General features: G+C 51.1%; 1 protein-coding gene across 3 annotated transcripts in view; it reads left to right on the top strand.

The window, feature by feature from the left end:
• The window catches only part of ARHGAP22 (Rho GTPase activating protein 22), a 135,205-nt gene that overhangs the window by 100,484 nt on the left and 18,756 nt on the right, over positions 1-15,965 (top strand). For 2 of the 3 annotated variants that reach the window (XM_025989682.2, XM_072739272.1), the window contains one exon: positions 4,267-4,443. In XM_025989682.2, the coding sequence (XP_025845467.2) occupies positions 4,267-4,443 (177 nt within the window). The remainder of the gene's footprint in view (positions 1-4,266; positions 4,444-15,965) is intronic. The other variant, XM_025989692.2, reaches the window with a different exon arrangement.

The following is a 15,965-nucleotide window of genomic DNA, read 5'->3' as shown; positions in this document are numbered from 1 at the left end:
GCCTAATATACTTGAAAGCTCAAAATGGGGAGAGAGGACAGAAGAATATATTTGAAGCTGTAATGGCCCCAAATTTCCCGAATGTTATGAAAACTATAAACCCAGAAATCTAAGAAGCTCAATGAGTCCTAAATACTAGAAACATGAAGAAAACTATACTGAGGCACATCACAATCGGATGGCTCAGGAGCTGAAAAAGAAGAAAGACACATTACATGCAGAGGAACCAACATGAAGGGGTCTGCAAATTTCTCTTCAGAAACAATGCTCGAAGAACACTTACCAGACCATACTCTGGGGCAAAACCAAGTCCTCAAGAAATTCAAATCATACATGTGTTCTCTGACCACAGTGGAATTAAATTAGAAATCAGTAACAAAGATCTCTGGAAAATTCCCCCAACTTGGAGACTAACACATTTCCAGATAACTCATAGGTCAAAGAAGAAATCTAAAAGGAAGTTATTTTGAATTGAAAATGTTTTGAGCTGAACTAAAATGAATACTACACAACATACCAAAATTTGGGGGTTTCTGTAAGCATTACTTAGAACAAGTATAGCAGGGGATCCCTGGGTGGCGCAGCGGTTCGGCGCCTGCCTTTGGCCCAGGGCGCGATCCTGGAAACCCGGGATCGAATCCCACGTCGGGCTCCCGGAGCATGGAGCCTGCTTCTCCCTCTGCCTATGTCTCTGCCTCTCTCTCTCTCTCTGTGACTATCATAAATAAATAATAATAATAATAAAAAAGAACAAGTATAGCACTGATCACTGTAAGCACCTAGAGAAAGAAGACCTGATTCAACCCGAAGTAGACAGATGAGAAAAAGTCCTAAAGATTAGAGATGGAATCAGTGAACTAGAATAGACATTTGCAGACTACAACCTGTGGTTGGTTCCCTCTTTTTGGAAATGAAGCTTTACACAAACACAACTGTGCCCCTTGGTTTACATATTGTCTGTGGCTGCTTTTTAGCTATAACAGCAGAGTGAGTGGTTATGGAAGAGACCATATGGCCTTACAACCTAAAATATTTACTGTCTAGCCTTTAAAAGTTTGCTGGGGTTGCCTGGGTGGCTCAGTTGGTTAAGCATCTCTGCCTTGGGGTCAGGTCATGATTGAGCCTCAAGTGGGCCTCCCTTTTCAGGGGGAGTCTGCTTCTCCCTCTGCTCCCCTCCCCTCACTTGTATGCTCTGTCTCTCTCAAATAAATAAATAAAATCTTTTAAAAATTTTGCTGGGCAGCCCCAGTGGCACAGCGGTTTAGCACCGCCTGAAGCCAGGGGTGTGATCCTGGAGCCCGGGGATCAAGTCCCACGTCGGGCTCCCTGCATGGAGCCTGCTTCTCCCTCTGCCTATGTCTCTGCCTCTCTCTCTGTGTGTGTCTCTATGAATAAATAAATAAAATCTTTTAAAAAAATTTGCTAACCAGAAACATATTAAACAAAATCTATAAAATAAGAAGCTAGGTTTTTGAGATCAAAAAAATTGGTAAGTCTCTTGCAATACTGATCAGAGGGGAAAAAAGAAGAAGATACAATTACCATCAGAAATGAGAGGTGACATTACTACAGATTCTTCAGATATTTAAAGGATAATAAGGATGTTTTATAGATAACTTTCTTCCAATACATGTAACAACTAAGATGAAAGAAATTAATTGAAAAACACAAACTACCAAAGCTCACTCAAGAAGAAATACACACACACACACACACATATTTTTAAAAGATTTTATTTGTTTATTCATGAGAGACACAGAGAGAGAGAGAGAGAGGCAGAGACACAGGCAGAGGGAGAAGCAGGCTCCATGCAAGGAGCCCAATGTGGGACTCGATTCTGGGTCTCCAGGATCATGCCCTGGGCTGAAGGTGGCGCTAAACCGCTGAGCCACCCGGGGCTGCCCACGTGTATATATTAAAGAAATTGAATTTGTTATTAAAAACCTTCCCACAAAGAAAACTCCAGGTCTAGGTGGCGTTACCATTGCATTTTATCAAATTTTTAAAGTATGAAATAAATAGCAAATGTACTTGAACTCTTCCCAAAAAATAAAAAGAAGGAAATAGTTACCAGCTTATTCTGTGAGGCCAGAGTGACCCTGGTACCAGAACCAGATGAAGACATTCTGGCGAGAAGTGGAACTCCTGGAACTCCGGTGTGTGCTGGCAGGAATGTAACGGTGACGTCACTTGGGAAATCAGTTGTGGCTGTTTCTTAAAAAGCTGAAGGTAGGTATATGAAACGACGCAGAAATAAACACACGAGCCGGCTTGGAGCGTCATCGGGGCAGGACTCTAGGCCGGGGCACAGCTGTACATGAGTGCTCCTGCCTAGCTCTGGGCGTGATGGGTCCAAGTTTGGTGGGAAACTTGAATGAAGCATATGGGACATGAGTGGCTCTCTTAAGGGAAAACGAGAGGTCAAGATGAGGTACAAAAGTGAGGATTTATTTAGGATAAGCAAGTAACTACATCAAATTCTTGGAGTCCTGGATCTCTTTCTCCTGAGTCATCTTGAGACACCGGTTCAGAGAAGCTTCTGTAGAAAACCTCCCTGCTGGCATTCGGCTCCCCCTCCCCACTTTCCCCACCTCAGTGGCAGTGCCCCCACCCTGTGCTATGGGGTGACCACTGCAGGCCACTGAGTCACCGGCATGGCCTCTCTGTCTTTGGGCTCTGCCCCGGCTCCGCTCCCCTCCGCCTCTGCAGCCCTGCTGCCCAGTAGCTGTGCGGGCCTGAAGGAGCAGGGCTTGTGTGTGCAGAGAGGGCTCCAGAAGGCATCCTGGGCTCCTGACGAGCTTGTCTCCTTGTCTCCTTGCTCGCCACAAGCTTGCTCCTGAGCTTTGGGACACACGGGCCTCTCCAGCCTCCTGGTCTGCCCGGATGCCACATATCCCATCGGTGAGGACACAGCCCATCTGGGCTCTAGCTCTCAGAGCCCTGCCCTCCACTCTGAGGTCCTTGGGGGCTTTGCCATGACCGTTGTCAGACTGGCCCATGTGGGCTGCCTTGTCCATGAGTGGTGACAAGAGCATGGGCTGGGTCAGAGCCCAGAGCGGGGGGCCTTGGAATTCCAGGTGTTGAGTTCAAGCACGTTCCTAATCCCTCTGTGCCTCCCTTTGCTCGTCTGTAAAATGCAGGAAGTAATAGGACCACAGAGTCTTTGCAAAGATGAAAGAGTCCTAGGAGGGCTGGTGTGTCCTTCAGTCTTGTCCACCTAAGGGTCTGCAGCTTCTAGAAGAGTCCCAGGCCGGTATCAGGCACTCAGGAAGCACTTGCTCCTGTCTGGTCTCTGGCCTGGGGCTGCAGGCTCTTACAAGGGGTGTGCCGGGTCTCACAGTTCTCCCTAGCTGCTGCCCCATACCCTCAAGAACCCAGGGCCCTGGGACTCACACCCCACCTGCAGATGGTCCTGCTGAGGGTCTGAGGCTCTGGGGCCAGAGCCAAGTAGATGGGGGAGTTACATAGTGCAGGATGTTGGGGATGAACAAAGACAAGATCGTTCTTGAACACTGCTTCAGTCCTATAAAGTCCAGTACAGATGCATTTTGGGTACATCCCAAAGATCCATTCACTTACATAAGAAAATATAAGAAGCACTGAAGCTGCCTTAGAGGAAAGGTCACCTCATGAACATCAGTCTGAGTTTTCTTGTCCTTCCATCCTTAGGTAACAGTCCAATGTCTAGCTGTGAGTAGGGATAGGTGGAGAATTCCGGAGCGTTTGGCTCCATGCTGGTTTAATAGCAAGCCTCTGTGATGTTGCTACTTCTGGAGAACCAGGTCTCACCTTCAGGCTAGCTGAGGAAGGCAGGCTGTCACGTCAGAGCCTGAGGTAAAAGCACAGAGTGAAGCTGCCCTGCGTCCTGAGGAGGTAGAAGAAAGCTGGTTTAAAACAGAATACACCGTGAGGCTGCTCTGGGTTACGAACTTCTCCCAGCTAGCCTCAAATCTGCTTTTTCCCTAACTGTGTGTGGGGGGAGGTGGGGGGAGGGGGCAGAGGGGCTCTAATGATTTCTGGTTTGATGTGGCAAAGAGCAAGGCTGAACATGGAAACCTGGGAGGGCCCCCAAGGCAGACACGTGAAGTGTGAAGGGTGGGTGTTCCCAATCCAGAACCCGCAGCCTGGCCTTGGAGGGCAGGGCTGGGAGAGGGGCCTTGTCCCACAGCAGGGAAGAAGAGGCTACCAGGCATCATCGGGGTGGGAGGCGCACCCTGCTGTCCACACAGGGGCCTTGCAGTAAGCCTGTATCTCCCTGTCTTGCAGGTGGTGTCGGGGAGCGGGAGAAGGTGCCGGCCAGCCCCGAGGCGCTCCTACTCATGGCCAGTTCCCAGCGTGACATGGAGGACTGGGTGCAGGCCATCCGCCGGGTCATCTGGGCCCCACTTGGCGGAGGTACTGCCCGTAGATCTCATGCTCACCCTCTAGAACCCTTGCCTTCAGGTAATCATGCCCCTCCACCCTGCATGGAGCCCATATGACCCCTCTCACTCAGGGCTCACTGTCTGTGTCCCGAGCGCTGGCAGCGTGTAGACCACGCTCACTTCCCCGGCTGCCAGCCCTCAGGAATCACACCTCCCGGGTACCAGGTGGGCAGCAGCAGGGGAATCAAAACATGCCCTCTGCCTACTAGAGTCCTGGGGTGTGTGCGTGCTCGCCTCCCTGCATCCAGACCATGCTGGGTAGGTGTTCGTGATGTGGTGTGCACTAGGGCACTAGGTACAGTGCCCTTCCCTCTGCCATGCCTCACTGCAGCCACACAGGGCCGTGGCGCTGCCCACACAGCCTGCACCCACTTCCTGATCTGAGAGCTGCACTTGCCATTTACTCACTTACACCTTTATTAAAACCACGTATCAGATGCCTGAGATGTACCCCGTCGTATTCCAGGCACTAGGAATTCAGTGATAAGCGAGATAGAAGATTCCTCTACCCTCCCATCCCGTCCTTCGCCCAGCAAGAGATAGACAATAGGCAAGTAGAGGTGTCACATGATGTTGAGTAGAGAGAAACATAATGAAGTCAAGCTAAGTAGGATGATAGGGGATGCTGTGTTAGATGCTGTAGCCCAGCCAGCTCAGGGAAATGGCCAGGAGGGCCAGGGGAATGCCGGGTGAGGAACATTCAGTCAGAAGAGGCAGGAATGAGAGATGTGAACACAGAATCTCAGGAAGGCCAGCGGGTCTTAGGATATGAGGACAGGAGATGTTACTGGAGCCTTGGGCACGTGGTGGGGATCTTAGACTTTGTTCTAAAGTGATGGGGCATCAAGGAGGGCTCTGAGCAGGAGATAGACATGACCTGACTGGGATTTGTAAAGGGCCCTCTGGCTGCCATGTGAGAGGTGGAGCAGAGAGAGATGAGGAGATGCAGCAGGCTGAGACAGCCATCAGACTGGGGCAACGGGAAGCACAGGCTGGCCTGGGCATGGAGGAGATGGTGAAGAGCTACCAGCCACAGGTGTATTCTGAAGGCAGAGCTGCTGGGTTTGCTGAGGGACATGGGGTACAAGAGAAGGGAAGGTTGGCCCCCAGCTGTGCAGCTGCTGTCTCTGGAGGTTGGTGTCCCTCCATGGTCATCGTGAGAAGAGCTTTGAGAAGGGGTCACCTGCTGGCTGGGCTGAATGCGGAGACCAGGAGCTGCTGGCTTGTGACCGTGCAAGCCATGGATGTCTCCTGTCCCCCCAGATGTCTGGGAGTGTACAGTCCAGGCTGGGCACAGGCTCACCTCGGGGGGCTCAGAACCCATCTCCAGACCAGTGTGCCTGAAAGGCTGGGCCCCTTCTTCACCCCGTGCCTCGCCAGCTCTCCTCGGCCCCTCCTGGCTGCGGCCTGCCTGGCCACCTTTCCTAGAACCGTGAGTCTTCATGTAGCACAGTCGATAGAACTTTGAGAGTCCGTTTCTTCCCTGTGCAGCATACACAGCCTCACAGTGTTGGCCACAGCCTCCCTGCCTGCTCATGACTGTGGCACCTCCCACCCAAAGACCCTAAGCCCACCCGGGGATTTCTGCAGCCTTCACAGATGTCCTTCAATGCAGGGTAGTGGAAATTGAGCCCCTAGAACAGAGCAGAGCCCAGGAGCAAACCCTTGTGCCTCTGGATATTGATTTATGACAGGTCCCACCGGGGACACAGCGGGGGAAGGAGAACATCGTCACGATGTTAGGGGACAGAAAGATTTTTTGCAGGAGTTACAAAAGTCATTCATCTTTTAGGAAAAGGCTCATAAATTATACTTCACAGAAGGAAGAGTGTCTGTTTTTAAAAGGTAGACCAGGAAAGTGAAAAGACAAGCTTCTAGGGTGGGAGAAGGTGTTTGCCACACACCCCAAACAAACAACTTATTCCTCAAACTCCTGTACATCAGTAAGGCAGAGACAGACAAGCCTGTAGAGGCTTGGGCAAGAGACTTGAGCAGGCTTTTCACCCAGACACATCCTCATGCCCCGTGAGCACGGGCAGTGGTGCTCAACCTTGCTAGTGATCAGGGCAGTCACCACCTGAAAGATTAAAAGAAGAAGGCAGGTGGTTTGCAGTGGTGACGCGGACAGAGAGCTATAGGCACTGCACGTATGACTAGGGAAACCTGCATTACCTGTGAACGTTCATGCTACGCACACCTAGGCCCCCGCAGATCCACTGCTAGGCATGTCCCAGGTGGAAATATGTGCACAAAGGGGACATGGTGCAGTCAACTCAGCATCCAACTCTCGATTTTGGCTCAAGTCATGATCTCAGGGTCGTAAGATTGAGCCTATGTCCAGCTCTGCGCTTAGCATGGAGTCTGCTTGAGATTTTTCTCTCCCCTTCTGCTCCTCTCTCCATGCTCAATCTCTCTCTCTTTCTCTCTCTCTCAAAAAAAAAAAAAAACAAAAAAACAAAAAAAACATGACAGATGCTGGGGACTTATACATGTCACATGTTCACAGCAGCCTTACTCATGATGGCCTGATACCAACCCAGTGTTTAGGAACAATACAATGGATAAATGCAGATGACTTGCCCTTGCAGCAGAAATGCTACAGCAATGAGGGAGAATTAACTACAGGTCTACCTAGCAACATGCATGAATCGTAGACATACCATGGGACAAGGGAAGCCCAGGAACCTGCTATACGGATGATTCCATTTCTGTGAAGTTATAAAAATAGGGGAGAAGGAAACTGTATTACTTGGAGATAGGTAATTAGGCAGTAGAAATACAGAAAGGCAGGGAAATGAATGCTGTACAAGTCAGGGTAGTAGCCCTGGCTACACAGGCTTCATTTTATAATAATGTGTTAATCTATACATAGATGCCTTAGGTACGTTTCTGGATGTTACATATATTTCAGTATATAAAATATTTTAAAAAATAAGGAGAAACTGAAGGCCAAAGAGACTACAAAACTTGTCTAAGACATCCCAGCTAGTCAGGGATCAAGGCTGAGAAATGGGGGTGCATGTTCTGACCCTGGACACCGGGCTTTGACTCAGACCATGCAGGGCGCTGGCACAGCCCATCGACACAGGGTGCTGTCTTCCGGCCACATGTCTCTCTCTTTCTCTCTCTCTGTGTCTTTCTCTTGCCCCCTTCCTCCCTTCCTCCTCTGTGCTTGCCCACAACTGGGACCCTTTGCAGAATCCCACATTAGACCCCAGATCTGACCCTCCCTCAGGCCCCTGGCATTTATCAAATTTCCCAGCCTGTGTGCTGAAGAGCTTGTAAGAATTAAAACAGGAACCGTCATCAAAGGTGCTTACCTCCCTTCTACCTGAAGCATAGAGGAAATGCAGAAATCCCAGGGGGTAGCAATGGCTGACATGTCTGGACAAGCAGTGGGCACTGGCAGGTGGGCTCAGCAGCCTCTGCAGGCTTCCTGGCAAAGCTGTTATTAGCCTGGGTTCCCCTGGAAGGGAGGCTTGGGGGATAAGTCCTTCTTTCACTACAAATCAGGGAGTCTGTGAGCCCTTTCAAGCTGTTTGTTCTGGCAGAGAGCGGCCACCTCTGACAGACAGGAGTGGGCAGTGTACCTGCCACCGTCAGGGGAGAGCTTGGCCGTCCCCACCGAGAGACCTGGGGGCAGGTGCACGGGCTCAGCCGAGCCTGTTACTGTCAATGGTATGCCCAGAGGAGTCCCCAACTGTAGGGCCTCTTGTCTGGGCATGCATGCATTCATTCATTCATTCTGCTAGTCACTCATTCACTTAAGGATGTGTTCTAGGGGCCGGAGAATACAGCAGTGAGCAGGGCAAACAAGGTCCCTGCCCTCCTTTGTGAAGTGCACACTCTAGAAGAGAAAATAGGTAGCAGGTAGGATAAGGAAGCCCGTTGCAGGTTAGACAATGATGTGCTCAGTGGAGAAAGGTAAGGTGGGGAGAGCAGGTGAGAGTGATGGGGGTCGGAATTTCATGACCTCTGAGTAAAGGAGATGAAAGGGTGAATTGCATGTATATCTGGGCGGAGAGTTTTGGAGGCAGAGGCAGCAGTGTCTGTGTTGGAAGAGCAGCAAGGAAGCCAGTGTGCCTGGAACAGACACTGTGAAGATGGAGAGAGCAGGAAACAGGTCAAGGAGGCAATGAGGTGTAAATCAGTAGAGCCTATCGTCACGGTGACAACTCTGGCTTTTCCTGAGGTCTGTGGTGCCATGGGTGGGTTTTGAACAGAGTGGCAGGGCCTGGTTTGGGTTCTAACAGGATCCCTCCAGCCATGTGTTGAGAACAGATCAAAGAGTGAAACAGGGAGACCAGTTAGGAGCTCATTATACAATAATGCCAGTGAGAGATGACGGCAGCTTGGCTCTAGATGCTACTGGTGATGAGAAGAGACTGAATTCTTGATATATGTTAAGGTAAAGGCAGTCATGTTTCCCTGCTGGAATGGGAGAAACACATAGAGAATGAGAGAAGTCAGGGTAATTAGCCATTGACTGAGATGAGAAAAACCACAGGAAGTACAGTGTTTGGAATGAAGACTGAGAGATCGCATTGGGGCTCAGTCTGAGATACCCGTTAGAGACCTAAGTATACATGTCCAGCAGGCGGCTAAACATTCAAGGGTAGAGAATTGGAGAGAGGACTGGGTTGGAGAATCTTGGGGCTGTTGACCATGCATGGAGTTTGAGGCCATGAGGCTGGGCGACACACCGTGGGACGAGCGGAGGGACAGCAGAGGACCAGGGCTGAGCTCTGAGCTGCAATCCATTAGACATCAGGGGCAGAGGAGGAGCCAGCAGAAGCGGTTCAGAAGTGAGAAGTGGAGCTAGGAGTGAGCTGGGGACCCAGGGCTGAGTGAAGAGAATGTCTAGGGAGGAAGGAACAGTGATAGCAAGCACCATCGACAGATGAAGTGGAAGAGAGCGGACTTTGAGCACAGCTCCGCCGACCTGGGTGCGTGGCTCTGGTGGCGAGCCGGCGATGAGAATGCTGGGCATGAAAAGGGTAAGAGGAGGGTATTGGAGCGTGACAATAACTGTCACGAACTGTTACAGCGAAACTGTTTCAAGAAGTTCGCTGTAAAGGGAGAGATAAATGGGGTAGGAGCTGGAGGGAAAGTCACATAAAGAGAGGATTGGCTTTTGTTTTGCTTTTCTAAGTCAGGAGACAAAACAGCAATGCGAAAGATTGATGGTACAGCAGGAGAGAAGACTGGCTGGAGCACTGACAGCTCTTCTGAATCTAGATGCGAGAATCCTCGACAAAATGCTTACAAATTGAATCCAGCAATACACAAAAGGATTGTACACCATGACCAAATGAGATTTTTTTTTTGAAATTTATTTATTGTTGAGAGACACAGAGAGAGAGAGGCAGAGACACAGGCAGAGAGAGAAACAGGTTCCACACAGGGAGCCCGATGTAGGACTCGATCCCAGGACCCCAGCATCAAGCCCTGACCTGAAGGCAGACGCTCAGCCGCTGAGCCACCCAGGCATCCCAGCCAATAAGCTTTATTCCAGGAATGCAAGGGTGGTTTACCATCTGAAAATCAACACTTGTAATACACCAATGGAAGAAAAGACAAAAACCACATGATACCTCAGGAGACTTGGAGAAAGCCTGTAATAAAATTTGGCTCCCTCTCATGATAAAAACATTCAAAGACCTAGGGATAGGGATAGAAAGGAAATTTCTCAACCTGATAAAGGGCATCCACAGAAAACCCACATGCACCATTATACTTATGGAGGAAGACGGGATCCTTCTCTGAGATCTAGAAGAAGGCATGGGTTCTCAGTTTCACTTCTGTTCAGCACTCTGCTGGAGGCTGTAGCCAGAGCACTTAGGCAAGAAAATGACATAAGATACATCCAGATTAGAAAGAAAGAAGGAAATAAACGTGTTTCTTATTTGCAGATAACATGATCTCCTGTACAGAAAATCTTAAGAAATCCACTAGAAAACAATTAGAAGTCATAAAAAATTCAGCAAGACTGCAGGATGTAAGGTCAGTATGCACAAATCAATCGTATTTCTGTTCAGTAGCAATGAGCAGACTGAAAATAAAATTAAGAAGACTTCATTTGCAGTAGCATCTGAAAGAAAAAAATACTTAGGAATCAATGTTAACAAAAGAAGTATAAAACTTCCTACTCTGAAAGTCACAAAACATAGTTTGAAAGAAATGGAAACAGACCCACATGGATGCAAAGACATGTGTTCATGGATTGGAAGGCGTGATCTCGTGAAGAGGGTAGCGCTGTCCCGTGGATGTCTGGATTTCTGTGGCCAGCTCTGGGACCCAGCGTAGCCCCTCCGAACCAGCTCACTGTGAGAGGCAAGGCTGCCTGGAATCCAAAGACGACTACAAGCCCCTCGGAGGTGGATCTGATGTGGAGAGGAAGGTGCGTGGTGACACCAGTTGCACCGGTGGCTGAGAGGAGGCAGTATGCGCACAGACTTCAGCATTGGGCTGTGGGCTGATGTGATCTGGCTTGGTCCTTTGCTTGCTGTGTGACCCTGGGTATGCCAGTTACCCTCTCTGTGCCTTTTTCTGCAAAATGGGAATGAGAGTATCTTTAAGAGAGAAGATCGATGCAGAGTGCTCAGCAACCCCTCAGCACTAGGTGGCCCTCATTCATTCAGCAAACACAGCACATCTATCCTGCATAGGCAGGGGATGTGACAGGGCAAAAGAGATCAGAGGGACCTTCTGTCCCACTCAAGACGGCCACTCACCAGGAAAGTAAGTCACAGGTACAGAGCTGTGATTTGCCAGCGTTAGCGGGCATCTGAGTCACCCAGAGGAAGGCCTGTGAAAACACACTGCTGGCTCCTTCCTGCTCACTTGGGGGATGTCCTAGAGTTTGTATTTCGAACAAGTTCCCAGCTTCTCCTAGTGCTGCTGGCCTGGGGCCCACGTCCTGTGAACCTCTGTGTTTTAGAAGGCGGTGAGTGCTATCAAAGGAAATATAGACAGCTGTTTTAAATACAGTGGGGATGGTGGGACATTCAAACAGTGTTGGGAGGTGAGAACGCCAGCCAGGATGTCCGGGACCGAGGTGATAGCCTGGGCCACGGTGGAGCACGTCTGATGTGGTCTTGAACCAGCATGGAGGCAGATGGGCCTGAAGGGCAAGGGACAGGGCACATGGGGAGGAGTCTGCCGCCCAGGCCTCCTTCCCCCCCATAGGGATTTTGGCTCTCACTCCGAAGTAAAAGGGGCAGGAGGACATTGGAGGGCTTGGGCTGAGGAGTGACGGCATCTGATCTACAGCTGGAAAGGGCCATTCTGACTGCTAACTCATGAGGGACGATAAGGCAAAGCCAGGACACAAATATTCGAGTTGCTCCAGGCAAGAGACAAGGGCGCTTTCTCTCTGGTGGGTGACGGTGAAAGTCAGCACGTTCTGAGACTGTTCTGGAAATCAGACTGACAAGGACTGGATGGGGGTGTGAGAGTGGGGGCAGGCAGGTTGACTCCGAGGGCTCGATGGTTGGCTGTGGGGACAGAGCTGTCATTAGCCAAGACAGAAGGACTCAGTGTAGAGTGTGTTTGGGGGTTGCGGCAAGAACACAGTTCCATTGGGACACATCAGAGTTTGGGGTGTCTGTTTGGGATTTTTTTAAAGATTTATTTATTGATGAAGGACACAGAGAGGCAGGGAGCCTGATGTGGGACTTCATCCCAGGACCCTGGAATCATGCCCTGAGCTGAAGGCAGGCGCTCAACCACTGAGCCACCCAGGCATCCCTGGGGTGTTGTTTGTCCTTAAACCAGGGCAGGTGCTGTTTGGGCAGCTGGATGCAGGAGTCTGGGGGTTAGTGCTCAGTAACTAAGAGCACCGCAACTGTCCTGCTCACAGACCAGCAGGCACTGCCTAGTGCAGCCCAGAAGCTCTTTGTCCTGACCTGGCAAGTGGCAGCAGAGAGCCGTCATCCTGGGGCTGGGAACCCAGCTTTCTACTCGGGAACGCCGCCCCCAGTGACTGCCCTGTGCTGGGGAGGGTGCGAGGGGCCAGACAGCAGGCCTGCAGTGGCATCACAGCTTCGTTGCCCCAGCCCACATGTGTGGGTTTTGCAGGCCACTGGAGACTTCCCTCTGGCCTCCTGGAGCCACTTTTCTCCCTCTTCAGTTCCTCAGAAATCACATGGAAGACCGAAGAAGAGGGGGGAAATGCAGCTTCCAGAAGCCACAGGGTAAGACACTTGACATGGAGACAATCCCAGCCTTGAGACAACTTGGAGGGATACAATGCAACCTCTTGAGTCCAGCCAGCAGAGTTTGCTGTTTGCTAGAATGACCTCTCCAAAGGAAGGCCCTCAAAGCACAATCAGGTTCAGGATGAAAGGTCACGGACCTAGCCTGGGCCAGCAGTGGTGGAGTTTGAGATCTTAGAGGACCACTTCTCCCCAGTGCTGCTTGCTTCATATCCCAACTCGTCCAGGAGATTGAAGGAGAAAGTCTTATTTCTAGTTCCCCTGAATGTTGACCCACCAAGTCTGGGGGCCTGGCCGGGCCTTTCTGGGCAGCTCTTCCAAAAGGGGAGAGAATAGACTGTGGCTGATCTGGTCTGGGCTTCAGGTCACTAAGCCAACAGATGGGACACTGGAGCATGATCCTGGTACCTTCAGCCTATTCGCATGGACCCTGACGGTCTACTAGCCAGGTGGAGGAGGAGACACCTCCAAAGGCGTTGGATGCTGTCCATGCCCCAGGCTCATAAAGGGAAGATCTGGCCTTTTCTGGGCACAGGGGTGGGTTCATGGCACCCTGGGGCCTCCTTCCCTTGCTGTGCTCCTGGGGTCTGTGAGCTCACATCCCCAGGGCAGGGGAAATAGCTCCCAGCCACAGGCCGCTCCTACAGGAGACAGCCCACAGGAGACAGCCCGGGAGCCCAGGGCTGTTTACCAGGAGGAGAGGCGAAGGAGCAGCTGCCTTACCTTGGGTGAGCCTGGCAAGCCAGCAAGGTGGTTTAGTGGGGGCTGCTCACCATTGCCTCCTGAGAAACTCAGGACTCCAGCCCCTTGGCTGCCTCTTACCCACCTTGCTGGACTGGAAGTCCTCCTTCCCTCCTGCCTCTGTCCCTCCTGCCAGCTGTGCTGGGAAGTGCCCTATCAACTGGGCCTTCTTGGTTTCCCCTTGGGCTATGTAGAGCTCCAATCACAGGACAGGAAAGAGTTTACTGTGGCCACTTATAAGATGAAGCCAGTGGAGGTTTAGCGCCAGTGAGCCATGGCAGGGAGGGGGGGACACGGAGAAGTTCCAGAGGCATTGCCACTGCCAGAGCAGCTAACATTCATTCAGCATGTTCCTGTGTCGTCAGGCTCTGCAACAGCCCCAGGGAACTGTCCTAACTCCCCTAAGGACACTTAGCAGCAGGGAGGCTCAAATGCTCCATCAGGTCACAGAGAAGTCAGCAGGAAGCTGGGTTCTAACCCAGGTGTGCTGGCGCTCAGAGCCCCACTGCTAGATGCCTGCTCTGGAGAGAGGGAGGCCATGGGGCCTCCGGGTGTCCTCTGCCCAGGTTCCTCGGGCTTTCGGCCGCTTCCAGGGAGCCCTGTCCTCCATATCAGGCTGAGGAAAGAGGGAGGGGCCTCATGCTTGCTAAGTGCTACTCTTGCCAGGGGTTAGTTGTATCAAAATTACATTATAGAGGGAGGCAGAGAGACCCAGACAGGTTTAGCAGTTTGCCCTATGGCACACAGCCGAGGTGGGAGCGAGGTGGGAGCGGGGGCAGCCGCCCTCAGGGTGGGCCTATCTGCAGATTCTCTCTTGCTGGGTAAGCATCAAAGCAGCACAACCTCTGGATCTGACTAGTTGTCTTGATGAGAGGGGTGGAGGTCGGGGGAGGCAGGCCATCCAGACTGAGGAGAGAGGCTGTCCCCGTGGCCTGGGACCCCAGGCCATAGGACACACAGCACAGAAATGGGGGCCACCCCAGTCGGGGTCACCAGTCACCAGGAACTGATTTGAGAGGACAGACCACCCCCAGCTTCTCAGCTTCTTGGCCCTGGCCCAAGAGGACAATTTGATGACCGTCTCTGAATACCCACCCCTACCAGGTCCCACCACTCAAAGTAGCCCCCAATGTGGGATGGGCACCATCCCCTCCAGGGCATAATCTATACCTCATTATCAGTGCCCATTTGAGTCCAGAACCTTCTAAATGGAGGGCACCTGTGGACTTCCATCCATCTGGGGAATGGTGGTGGGGGGATTCCCTAGTGACTGGCAGGCCTAATGTGATGACCACACAGGTGGGAGAACAGAAGCTCAGGAGGAGAAAGCAGGTCAGCACCAGAGCCCACAGGTCCAGGGGGAGGGCCCACCTACCCCAGAGTAGCTGCTTCAACTTGAGGCCTTGGGCCCTTCTCTTTAAGGTGGGCAGTGCTACTCAGACACAGGGGTCCCGGGGCCACGGGAGCTCCAGGTTTTTCTGGCAGGTTTAGGCCGGGGCATTCCTTGGCTTGTGGCCCTCATCATGAAATGCCCTTCCTCCCTTCTCAGGTAGGTGAGCTGTGGGAAGGAAGTACACTGAGCACCCCCCCTCAACCCGGCCCTCCACCCCCACTCTGTATCAGGGCCAGGACCTAGGAGCCTCAGTGGCCTCCAGCACAGAATTTAAGGGTGCGCCAGCAAACTCAGCAGTCAAGATAAACATTTTATTGAAATTTTCTTTAAATGAAAATTAATGCAAAAAGTCCATTATGTTAGTTTCTTATCGTTGCTCAACAAATTGCCACAAACTGAGTGGCTCAAAAGAATACAAATATATCCTCTCCCAGTTCTGTAGGACAGAAGTCAGAACTGAGTCTTATAGAGCTAAAATAAAGGTGTTGGCAGGGCCTGTTCCTTCCGAGGGCTCTCGCCTCTCTGTACCTTCTAGATGCTGCCTTCCTTCCTTGGTTGTGGCCTCATCACTCCAGATCGCTGCTTCCCTCTTTACATCATTACTGCTTCTGTAGTCATACTTCTTTCTTCTTCCCTTTTATGCAACCAACCTGGATGATCCAGTATCATCTCTCCATCCGTAATTTAGTCATGTCTACCATGTCCCTTTGTTGGGTAAGGTAACACACTCACAGGTCCCAGAGATTAGGATGTGGACATTTGGAGAGGGGTCATTATGTAGCCTACGACACCCATGATAAATATCGAAATTTTAAATAAAGACAGGATCTGTGGGATTAGCGTTAGGTGCTCACAGAGTTTGCAAGAGCAGGGCTAGAGCCTGTCATTACTTAAAATTTTGATTAACTCATTCGTCATGGGGTATTTTTTGCATTTAATTTATACATGTTAAAATATTGCAATAAAATATCTTATTGAAACTTTTGACACCTCCTTAAATTCTGCACCTGTGGTGAGTGCCTCATATTGCGCATCCTAGCCCCAGCCCTGCTCAGTAGAGTAAAAAGAGTGGCCCTGCCCTGCACACTCAGCTTTTGGAGGAGCCCCCACCCCTTCCAGCCCCAGGGCTCTCCTAAGCCCCGCCCTTACAGGTTTTGGCCCACAGACCCTTGTGGACCTCTTTTCCTCCTG

The sequence above is a fragment of the Vulpes vulpes genome, chromosome 15 (assembly GCF_048418805.1).
Source record: "Vulpes vulpes isolate BD-2025 chromosome 15, VulVul3, whole genome shotgun sequence".
Taxonomy (NCBI): Eukaryota; Metazoa; Chordata; class Mammalia; order Carnivora; family Canidae; genus Vulpes; species Vulpes vulpes.
This window is presented reverse-complemented; position numbering and strand designations above follow the sequence as displayed.